This window comes from Salmo trutta, chromosome 29, assembly GCF_901001165.1.
Source record: "Salmo trutta chromosome 29, fSalTru1.1, whole genome shotgun sequence".
In the NCBI taxonomy this organism is placed as follows: domain Eukaryota; kingdom Metazoa; phylum Chordata; class Actinopteri; order Salmoniformes; family Salmonidae; genus Salmo; species Salmo trutta.
This window is the reverse complement of record NC_042985.1, coordinates 39,663,131-39,675,590: the sequence shown is the minus strand read 5'-3', so window position 1 is coordinate 39,675,590 and position 12,460 is coordinate 39,663,131. Positions and strand designations below refer to the sequence as shown.

Here is a 12,460-nt window from a genome sequence, read left to right as displayed (position 1 = left end):
TTTGTAAAAGTTTGTGAGGGTTTTATGTGACAAGCCAAATTTCTTCAGCCTCCTGAGGTTGAAGAGGCGCTGTTGTGCCTTCTTCACCACACCGATGCGCCACTGCGGTCCCATCGGTGTAGATAGGGGCGTACTTCCTCTGCTGTTTCCATGATCAGCTCCTTTGTTTTGTCGACATTGAGTGAGAAGTTATTTACCTGGCACCACACTCCCAGGGCCCTCACCTCCTCTCTGTAGGTTGTCTCGTCATTGTTGGTAATCAGGCCTATTACTGTTGTGTCGTCTGCAAACTTGATGATTGAGTTGGAGGCGCAGGGCCCCTGTGTTGAGGATCAGCGAAGTGGAGGATGTTTCCTACCTTCACCACCTGGGGGGCAACCCGTCAGGAAGTCCAGGACCCAGTTGCGCAGGGCGGGGTTCAGACCCAGGGCCTCAAGCTTAATGATGAGCTTGGAGAGCACTATGGTGAGGAACGCTGAGCTATAGTCAATGAACAGCATTCTTACATAAGTATTCCTCTTGTCCAGATGGGATAGGGCAGTGTGCAGTGCGATAGTGATTGCATCGTCTGTGGATCTATTTGGGTGGTAAGCAAATTTAAGTGGGTCTAGGGTGTCAGGTAAGGTAGTCTCTCAAAGCACTTCATGATGACAGAAGTGAGTGCTATGGGGCGATAGTAATTTAGTTCAGTTACCTTTGCTTTCTTGGGTACAGGAACAATGGTGGACATCTTGAAGCAAGTGGGGACAGCAGACTGGGATAGGGAGAGATTGAATATGTCCGTAAACACTCCAGCCAGCTCTGAGGATGCGGCTAGGGATGCTGTCTGGGCAGGCAGCCTTGCGAGGGTTAACATGCTTAAAATGTGTTACTCACGTCGTCCACGGAGAAGGAGAGCCCACAGTCCATGGTAGCGGGCCGCGTCAGTGGCACTGTGTTATCCTCAAAGTGGGCAAAGAAGGTGTTTAGCTTTTCCGGAAGCAAGACGTCGGTATCCGTGACATGGCTGGTTTTCCCTTTGTAGTCTGTGATTGTCTGTAGACCCTGCCACATACGTCCCGTGTCAGAGCCGTTGAATATCGACTCCACTTTCTCTCTATACTGCCGTTTTGCCTGTTTGAATGCCTTACAGAGGGAATAACTACACTGTTTGTATTCGGCCATATTCCCAGTTACCTTGTCATGGTTAAATGCAGTGGTTCCACTTTCAGTTTTGCGTGAATGCTGGCATCTATCCACGGTGGCTGGTTAGGGTAGGTTTTAATAGTCACAGTGGGTACAACATCTCCTACACACTTTCTGATAAAGTCAGTCACCATATCCATGCATTCGTCAATATTAGAGGCTACCCGGAACATATCTCAGGCCCCGTGATCAAAACAATCTTGAAGTGTGGATTCCGATTGCACAGACCAGTGTTGAATAGTCCTTAGCACGGGTACTTCCTGTTTGAGTTTCTGCCTATAAGAAGGGATGAGCAAAATGGAGTCGTGATTTGATTTACCGAAGGGAGAGCGGGAGAGGGCCTTGTAGGCATTTCGAAAAGCTGAGTAGCAGTGGTCTAATGTTCTCAGAGAGAGTGCAACAGTCAATGAGTTTGGTGAACTTCGGTAGTGTTTTCCTCAAATTTTCTTTGTTAAAATCCCCAGCTACAATAAATGCAGCCTCAGGATATGTGGTTTCCAGTTTGCATAACGTCCAGTGAAGTTCTTTGAGGGCCGTCGTGGTATCGGCTTGAGGGGGAATAAACACAGATGTGACCATAACCGAAGAGAATTCTCTTGGGGGGTAATATGGTCGGCATTTGATTGAGAGGTATTCTAGGTCAGGTGAACAAAAGGACTTGAATTCCTGTATGTTATCACAATCACACCATAAGTGTTTTAATCATGAAACATACACCCCCGCCTTACTTCTTCCCAAAGAGTTCTTTATTCCTGTATGCGCTATATACTGAGAACGCAGCTGGATGTACGGACAAAGACAGTATATCCCGAGAAAGCCATGTTTCCGTGAAACAGAGTATATTACAATCCTTAATGTCTCTCTGGAAGGAGATTCTCTTCCTGAGCTCGTCTACCTTATTATCCAGAGACTGAACATTAGCAAGTAATATACTTGGAAGCAGTGGATGGTGTGCACGCCTCGGCGGTATTTTGGATCAACCTCTGAAATCAGTTAAATTGCTCTGGGGGGGTACGAACGAAGGATCCAATTCGTGAAAGTCGTATTCCCGGTCGTAATGCCGGTGGAGTTACCGCCACTCTGATATCCCAAAATTATTTCCGGCTGTATATAATAACACAAAACATTTCCTGGGCTAATAATGTAAGAAATAACACACAAAGGCCTCCCGGGTGGCGCAGTGGTCTAAGGCACTGCATCGCAGTGCTAGCTGTGCCACCAGAGAGTCTGGGTTCGAGTCCATGCTCAGTCGCAGCCGGCCGCGACCGAGAGGCCCAAGGGGCGGCGCACAACTGGCCCAGCGTCATCTGGGTTAGGGAGGGTTTGGCCGGTAGGGATATCCTTGTCTCATTGCGCACTAGCGACTCCTGTGGCGGGCCGGGCGCAGTGCACGCTGACCAGGTCGCCAGGTGTACGATGTTTCCTCCAACATATTGGTGCGGCTGGCTTCCGGGTTGGATGGGCATTGTGTCAAGAAGCAGTACGGCTTGGTTGGGTTGTGTTTCGGAGGATGCATGGCTCTCGACCTTCGCCTCTCCCGAGTCCGTACAGGAGTTGCAGCGATGAGACAAGACGTAACTACTATCCTTAATGTCTCTCTGGAAGGAGAGTCTCTTCCTGAGCTCGTCTCTTCCTGAGCTCGTCTAGCCCAGATACTATGAAATTGGGGAGAAAAATATATATAGAAATAACACACAAAGGAGCTAAAAGCAGAGCTGCCCTATCTGTCGGCGCCATCTTGCACATTGCTTAAATGTATTACTCACGTCGGCCACAGAGAACAAGAGCCCACAGTCCTTGGGAGCGGGCCGCGATGGTGGCACTGTGTTATTCTCAAAGTGGGCGAAGAAGGTATTTAGCTTGTCTGGGAGCAAGACGTCAGTGTCCACGACGTGGCCGTTTTTCCCTTTGTAATCCGTGATTGTCTGTAGTCCCTCCCACATATGTATTATGTCTGAGCCGATGAATTGCGACTTCACTTTGTCTCTATACTGACATTTTGCCCGTTTGATTGCCTTACGGATGGAATAACTACAGTTTGTATTCAACCATATTACCAGTTACCTACTTAAATGCAGTGGTTCACGCTTTCAGTTTTGCGTGAATGCTGCCATCTATCCATGTCACTGCACTGGGTGTGTGTGAGGGGAATACTACTGATACCAGCACATCTCTTATCTGAACTACACTGAACAAAATGATGAACGAAAGATGCAACAATTTCAATCAGATAATAATATGAGTACGTAAGAAATCTAGAGTAGTGCATTACTTTGCATGCACACCTAATAACAATTTTAAAAAACACTTAAGTCAAATAAATATGTACAATATGTACAGGAGCTCTCAGACTATGCTGCCATTACAGCACCATGGCAACCCTCGACAAAATATTTCAAGGCAGAAAATAACCAACAAAAAGTATAAGAAATCAACATATTTATTTGTGGGAGGGGGTTACTAATTGTAATATTATGACCCTCTTTCCTTCCCACACTCGTCGTGGAGCACTCTCCACGTTCCCTGCTATTCAGAAGCCCGTGTCAAGGGGAAGGTCTGACCCTGGCGTGGCCCTGTGTTCAGCTCCACTACATAGCACATTAGCCTGGGTATTATTCCATTATTACATCTTGTTGACTTCATCCTTACTGGTGTGCACTGCTGACAAATGGCTTTTTTACCCAGCCAGCCTGCAACCCTTCCTATAGGCCTAACTCCTCCTCTTTTGGCTCGGTTCCAACTCAACCCCTAGATCCTTTACTGTTGCCCTTTGCTGTAACTCACCCTTGCCCTCCAAAAGGCCATATTGCTTTCATCCAGATCTTCAAACAGTAAAGAGGTGGGTAGATGAAAGCAATATGGCCTCAGGGAGGGCAAAGTGGCGCAATCCCCATATTGCTCACACCATTCCAGTCCTTTCAGATCTGGGCATACCAAAGGGTAGGAGCTCAGGAAAGGGGCTAGGGCCAGAACCTCTTTGAGAGAAGAAAAGAAGGAAGATGAGGAGAGGTGTAGTAGAGGCGCAGAGAAAGTGAGAGAGAGAGCAAGCGAGATGGCTTCGGCCCGCCGCATAATAATTCACAGATGATTATTCAAATGAAGACAACCTTTCAGCAGAAAGAGGAGAGAAGATAAGGGGGGAGACAAACTACAATCGCCACCATCTCATGGCCCACGGATGAACTGAAAAGATAATGATTGCCTCCGAATTCAAAGTAGCGTTAGGGTCTACATTGGTCCCCCCCTGCCCAACAGTAACACGTTATTTTCCACTCCAGAACCAAAGTCCATATCTACTGACTGGCTAACTGTATTAGTCCTGGTCTGTCCTTTTCTCAGAACCAGGTCGTTGTTAAAACGCTCTCGCAACGTATCCCGACCTCGTAATTTAGAGCCCAATTTCACGGGACACTGCCTCACCTAAAGGAGAGGGAGGGGGAAGAGTCGGAGAGGAAGAGAAACGTCCGGAAGGAGAGTTACGCCTTCCTTTTTCTCCCATAATGCGTTGGGACAATCCCTTCAAGCCTGACAGCGTGACTCACAATCCGACCCCGCTACGCCCTTCTCATATACACACACACTGTTTATTAGCAAAACACAGGATCCATCTCCACGTCACTGCACCGGGGGTGTGTGAGGGGAATACTCACATCTCTTATCTTAACTACACTGAACAAATATATAAACAAAACATGCAACAATTTCAAACATTTTACTGGTTTACCGTTCAAATAAGGAAATCAGTCAATTGAAATAAATTAATTAGACCCGAATTTATGTTGGGCACAGATACCTAAAAAAAAATAGGTGTGGATTAGAAAACCAGTAAGTATCTGGTGTGATCACTATTTGCCTCATGCAGCGCAACACATCTCCATCGCATAGAGCTGATCAGGCTGTTGATTGTGGCCTGTGGAATGTTGTCCCACTCTTCAATGGCTGTGCAAAGTTGCTGGATATTGGCAGGAACTTGAACACGATGTCGTACACGTCAATCCAGAGCATGCCTAACATGCTCAATGCGTGACATGTCTGGTGAGTATGCAGGACATTTTCAGCTTCCAGGAATTGTGTACAGATCCTTGCAACATGGGGCCGTGCATTATCATGCTGAAACATGAGGTGATGTCGGTGGATGAATGGAACAACAATGGGCCTCAGGATCTCGCCGGGATTCATCGGTGAAGAGCACACTTCTCCAGTATGCCAGTGGCCATCGAAGGTGAGCATTTTCCCACTAAAGTTGGTTACGACACCAAACTGCAGTCAGGTCAAGACCGTGGGTGAGGACGACGAGCACACAGATGAGCTTCCCTGAGACGGTTTCTGACAGTTTGTGCAGAAATTCTTTGGTTGTGCAAACTCACACAGTTTCATCAGCTGACTGGGTGTCTAAGCACAGACAATCCCACAGGTGAATAAGCCGAATGTGGAGGCTGGCATGGTTACACGTGGTCTGTGGTTGTGAGGTCGGTGGGATGTACTGCCAAATTCTCTAAAAACAACATTGGAGGTGGCTTATGGTAGAGAAATTAACATTAAATTCTCTGGCAACAGCTCTATTGGACATTCCTGCAGTCAGCTTGACAATTGCACGCTCCCTCAAAACAAGAGACATTTGTGGCATTGTGTTGTGTGACAAAACGGCACATTCTAGAGTGGCTTTTAATTGTCCCCAGCATAAGGTGCACCTGTGTAATGATCAGGCTGTTTAGTCAGCTTTTTGATATGCCACACCTGTCAGGTGGATGGATTATCTTGGTAAAGGAGAAATGCTCAATAACTAATTTGTACACACAATTTGAGAGATATAAGATACGTGCTTTTCTGTGGTTGTTCATTTCAGTATAATGTATACCGGGGGCTTAGCCAGAATTTTTTTAATAATAAAGTATTGCCTACGCCCCTGACATATACTGTACAAAGCTTGATTTGTTGCAATCAATGAGCTTGCTGCACCTTTCTACTGACAATTTGGCCCACTTTTCAGCAGGAAACTGCTCTAATTCTTCAATATTTGAGGGGAGGCCTCCACCAACTGTTGTTTTCAGATCTTGCCATAGGTTTTGGATGTGATTCCGATCTGGACTCCTTGCTGGCCACTCCAGATCAGTCAACCATTCACTGGAGTCCCAGTTTTTAGACAGTGGGTTGACCATTGGACTACAAAGCACCTGATAATCTAATGATTTCATGATACCTTAAAAACACTGGACAAGGTCGATGTGCTCATTTGAAACAGGGGGGGACTACCTGTATTTGTCTAAGGAGAAATGCTCATTTTCCATTGCAAAACATTTTGAAAGTGTATCATTGTGTAATCTCTGTTAAACCAGAAGTAAAATCTCGAATAATTTGGTAAACTGCGTGATTAACTTCTGCGGTCATACTTGCAATTTACATAAGTATTCAGACCCTTTACTCAGTACTTTGTTGAAGCACCTTTGGCAGTGATTATAGCCTTGAGTCTTCCTGGGTATGACAGTACAAGCTTGGCTCACCTGTATTTAGGGGAGTTTCTCCACTTCCTCTCTGCAGATCCTTTGAAGCTCTGTCAGGTAGGATGGGGAGCGTCGCTGCACAGCTATTTTCAGGTCTCTCCAGAGATGTTCGATCGGGTTCAAGTCCGGGCTCTGGCTGGGCCACTCAAGGACATTGAGACTTGTCCCAGAGCCACTACTGTGTTATCTTGGCTGTGTGCTTAGGGTTGTTGTCCTGTTGGAAGGTGAACCTTCGCTCCCAGTCTGAGGTCCTGAGCACTCTGGAGCAGGTTTTCATCAAGGATCTCTCTGTACTTTACTCTGTTTATCTTTCCCTAAATCCCAAATAGTCTCCAAGTCCCTGCCACTGAAAAACATCCCCACGACATGGCGCTGCCACCATCATGCTTCATTGTAGGGATGGTGCCAGGTTTCCTCCAGACGTGACGCTTGGCGTTCAGGCCAAAGAGTTCAATCTTGGTTTAGTCAGACCAGAGAATCTTGTTTTTCATGGTCTGTCCTTTAGGTGACTTTTGGCCAACTCCAAGAGGGATGTCATGTGCCTTTTACTGAGGAGTGACTTTCGTCTGCCATTTCTACAATAAAGGTCTGATTTGTGGAGTGCTGCAGAGATGGTTGTCCTTCTGGAAGGTTCTCCCATCTCCACAGAGAAACTCTGTAGTTTCTCTGTAGTCAGAGTGACCAATGTAATCCATTTTAGAATAAGGCTGTAACGTAACAAAATGTGGAAAAAGTCAAGGGGTCTGAATACTTTCCGAAAGCACTGTATATAACGGCCTTTTATGGGGAAAAAAAGTTATTCTGATTGGCTGAGCCTGGCTCCCCAGTGGGTGGGCCTATCCCCTCACAGGCCAACCCATGGATGTGCCCCTACCTAGTCATGTGAAATCCATAGGTTAGAGCGTAATGAAGTTATTTTAATTGACATATTTCCTTATATGAACTGTAACTCAGCAAAATCGTTGAAATTGTTGCCTGTTGCATTTATATTTTTGTTCAGAATATATTTTGTGTTTAATGTGTTTTATATTTTATTATACAGGGTGCATTTGGAAAAGAGACCTAGGTCTCAAAATGTATTCCATGTCAAAATGAAGGACAAATAAAAAATATATATGTTTCAACTCAATTAGAACAAGTACCTCCCAAATTAATAAATGTCAGTTCTCGCTCTTTAAGTTACATTCATCCTAACTACTAAAAAAGCACTTCTTTACATTTGAACGTTTTATTTCCAATTAATAATGGTATATAGTGAATATTTCAGTAGGGAGCTTTATTCTCCCATATGCTTCTTACTCATCCATGAGCTTCTCAGCCAGCTCCTAAACCAGCAGGGCTTAAGGTACAGTGAACTAACCAACAGACCAGTTAAACTACAACAGCATTCTCAGTAACGGTTACATAAATGTTTTACATGTGGTTGTTTATCTACCTTAGTTGAACGGACTGACTGAAGTCGCTCTTGATAAGTGTCTGGTAAATTACAAAAATGTAAATGTACCATTGCAAAGCAGGCTGGGTATTATTCTAATGAGCTCTGACCCCCAAAAAACAAGCTCTTTCACCAAAAAAAAATTTGGTCAGTTAATTTCTACATGAATGAATCTGGTGCACATCAAGTTCCAACAAGTTTGATTGCTTCTGTGGACAGGTGTCTTTTTTACAGGTAACAAGCTGCGGTTAGGATCACTCCCTTTAAGAGTGTGCTCCTAATCTCAGCTCGTTACCTGTATAAAAGACACCTGGGAGCTACAAATCTTTCTGATTGAGAGGGGGTCAAATACTTATTTCCCTCATTAAAATGCAAATCATTTTATAACATTTTTGACATGCATGTTTCTGGATTTTTTTGTTGTTATTCTGTCTCTCACTGTTCAAATAAACTCACTGTTCAAATAAATTATAGACTGATCATTTCTTTGTCAGTGGGCAAACATACAAAATCAGCAGGGGATCAAATACTTTTTCCCCCTCACTGTGTTTTTATTTGTTTTTCCTGTGAAGCGCATTGTGTTGCATTCCATGTCTGAAATGTTTTGTATAAATAAAGCTTGATTTGAAAACCTGAAGTTGGTTAAGGTAAATTCAAAATAATGTACAGCATGTGTGTGAATGTGCGTATGTTTGTTTTCTCAAGTGTCTGTCTCTGTGAGTGTGTATGTGTCACCATGTGTGTATGTGCCTATGCTTGTGTGTATGTGCCTATGCATGTGTGGGTGAGTGACAGTCAGTCCGACTGGGCGACAGTATGACTGATTACTGCTGTCCTCTACTTGGGCAGGTGAGACTCCTATTACTGATAATGAGGCTAGAGAGGAGGCTGCCATTAATTTGGCTCCACAGATCTACCGTACACAGTCAGTGTGTGTGTGTGTGTGTGTGTGCACCCACGTGTTGAACTCTCCTCAAACAAACTCTGGTGCCCTCCAAAGTGGACGTCTAGGAAAACTTTGCCCACCGTCAAAACAAATCCTCGTAAAATAGGATAAAAAAAAAATACTGTCAAATCTACAGACCACAAACGTTAAGCCAAAGTCCTTCATGTCTTCCTTTTGCGTGATAAGATATGAAAAGTGTGTTTTCCTCAATTCAATTACCTACCGCCTCCCTGAGAAAAATGTCATTTTCTGAAAGCCTTCTTTCCAGGTAAAGCCTGCTTCATTTTCTATTCGCCGTCATTTGCTACTCACTTCCCAGTGACCTAGGCCAACCAATGGAATTAAGCTTCGCGCTCACATTGAAGAGACCTAGATGTGGATTTCAATATAAACACTTCAGCCCCGAAAATTTCTCTCCAGCACCATTTCACTACACCTAAAGCCAGAGGGATCAAGGCCACGAAACTGAATCTAAAGCAAACTTCACTCATGAGAGTCCTTCCCCCTCCTCCCATCAGAAAACAGTCACCTAGACCCATCAGACCTGATTGATCTCTAGGTAACCATCTTTATTTAGCTTCTCAGTAATTCACCCCCTCCTCCCCCCAGTCAGAAGTCTCTTATCTCTGGCTTCATCCCAAATGGAACCTTGTGCCCTACATAGCACACTACTTCTGATCAAAGCCCCGTGGCCCCTGGTCAAAAGTAGTGCACTATATATGAAATGGAGTGCCATTTGGGACACAACCTCTGTGAGAGAGAGAAGAAAGAGAGGAACAGATCAATGCTTTGAGTTATGAAACAACAGTGGCACAGCTAAAGTCCATCTCTCAAACAACACCCTGGCTAGGTAGACAGGCGACTTGTTTCACAAAATGAACCCCCCTCCCCCCTCCACCCCACCCCCATTAATCACCAGCCCGAGTGATCCCCTATCGTCTAGTCTGAAAGTGGGAGACGGCCAGAAGTTGGGACATTTTCTGATGGAACTTGTCGCTTCTCCCTCGGGGTAGAGAGACCTTACTGGATGGATCACTTTACATCACCCAGTTAACTCGTAGTGTGTGTATTACTGAGTAGGCTTCACCTAGAGCCAATATTTTCAAATCACACACTACGAGAAGTAGCCTACGACAAATGTTCTCTGAACATAAAGGAGGCTTTCTTTGCCTTTGTTGACCAAATGTTGTGATTATCTCAGAGATGAAATATATTTCTCTCATGGCATGTCTAATATTTGTTTTAAAAAAAGTACTCCAAATCAAACTGAATTAAACTGTGCCTTTAATATTCTATCACTTCAAGAGTGAAAAGAAGCAGTCATGTTCTCTAGAAGTGTCTAATTTTAGTGATGTCCCTCCTGTGTATCCATAGCACCCCTTTTGCTGGTTGGCAGAGGTATGACCCATATTCCCTGTCCCCTGTTGAAAGCATTAAGAGGCTCAGGGTACTTGGCTGTCACTGCTCTCCTCTGTCCCCCACTGTGCTCTTCGGGTGTGTGTGTGTGCGTGCGTGCGTATACCTGTGAGTATGTGTTGGACTTCTCTCTCTCTCTGTGTGTGTGTGTGTGTGTGTGTGTGTGTGTGTGTGTCATCTGTGTGCTGGACAGGGCTGGGGGGCATAAGGGGCCAGTTTAGTGATGTATTACAGCATGACACCTTGGCATGGGGATCAGCATAGCCCTTGGTTCTGCCAAAATCACTCTCGTCTATGAGTAAAGCAACTACACAAGGTCATCAAAGTAAAGCCTCACACCCAGGTATGTGTTCAGATGTACAGTGCTACACACTGGTGATTGGCTAATATGATAAATTGTTAAGTTAGTAATATTGATAGCCTATAGATCAATCAAAGTCATGATGGCACGATCAACTTTGAGGTATTAAAATAAGTGATTTCTATCGCTCTGCTGGTAAATACTTGCATCAGATCACATCTATAAAGGACTGGTATTCTGATTAAAATCCATTGATGACAACTTGAAGACAGACCTTGTTGGGTCTAAACCGCTGTAAGACATGGGGATACATCAGTCTCTTGCTGTCGGGACTCAGACTTACTTCAACTTACCGCCAATAAGGTCTAACGCAGACTCAATGAATTTACGACTCTGCAAGGGCTGTCATTTCCTGTCATTTCTCCACTTCACACAGGCAGATCCTAGGGCAGCGTTTTGGGCCATGCACTCTATGAGAAATGTCCACAGTCGCTGCGGTGATGAGAAGTGACAGGAGGATTCTCAGATTTATTAGCGTTCGGTGAGCCGGTGTCATTAAAGATTCGCGTCACACTGTGAATTTCTATTTCCCCTGGTAACGGCGTGAGATTCCGTGCCCGAGCGAACCGCAATGCTCCGTCTGACTCCGGTGATTCGGGGAAAGTCGGGGCGGGACGTGAGGGGGGACAGATACGGCCTGCTCATTAATTAATTATTAAGGATGACTTCAGCGGAGTGTTCAACTTTCAACCCCTGCGTCCGTTTCGCCGGCGAGGACCTGGCTGATGAATGGGCATCAGTGCTCAGAGCGACTCCAAGTAACTCTGCTTCCCTGGTTAACTATTTAGGAGGGGACATGGCCGGGGCTAATTCTATACATGCCATGTTTAAAATAGTCACTGCTGTTACTACTGTAGGGGAGGTTTCCATACTGTATGTTGAGATATTGTTCAGCGCAGTTAGAATAACAATATAATTTGTCAGGGTTTGCGGCATTTCCATTTCAATTCAAGCTGATTCAGGAAATCTTCCGAAAAAGATAACATTACCTTTGGAATGTCCATCACTTTTTTTTTAAACCACAACCTGTAATTAAAATAAATTAAAATAATGAGCATGAACAGTGAACTGACCATCCATTCTGAGATGATGATGTCCACCTTCTCAACGGGCAGTTTGACCTCCTCTATCCTGCCCTTTATCAGAGTGACCCTGTCCTGCAGCTGGTTCGACCTGAGAGGAAACGATACGGTAAAGAAAAAAATGTGTTATCTTTCCTGTTCAAAATATGCGATAGTTATTTTGATAGCGAGACAATATGCGAGTCCAAAATTACAGCCAGAGATCAATTAAACAGTACATTAAGAATCTTAAAACCAAAAAGAACAAATGAAATATAAAAAAATAACGAAGTGTTGGAGTGATGCTTTCAGCAAATAGGCCAAAACCATGGATCAGGCACAGTGTTCTACTCAACATGAGTTGTACTTTTACACTTGCATTCAACTCCAGAAAATAATAGTTGTAATCATGGTAACAAATCAATAGCTGTACTATGGTCTCCCAACAACACACAGCTTTTGTGTAATATTCTAAGGTTAGGACTTTAAAGGATGAGCTATTCTTATTAAGTGGGCTATCTTTCACAAGTATATAAAAAAAAGTCCCTGTAGTTA

At 44.5% G+C, this 12,460-nt stretch overlaps 1 protein-coding gene across 2 annotated transcripts in view; it reads right to left on the bottom strand.

The window, feature by feature from the left end:
- Window positions 1-12,460, bottom strand: part of prmt3 (protein arginine methyltransferase 3) — a 108,139-nt gene that overhangs the window by 70,148 nt on the left and 25,531 nt on the right. For both annotated transcript variants that reach the window (XM_029722198.1, XM_029722197.1), the window contains exon 10: window positions 11,918-12,017. In XM_029722198.1, the coding sequence (XP_029578058.1) occupies window positions 11,918-12,017 (100 nt within the window). The remainder of the gene's footprint in view (window positions 1-11,917; window positions 12,018-12,460) is intronic.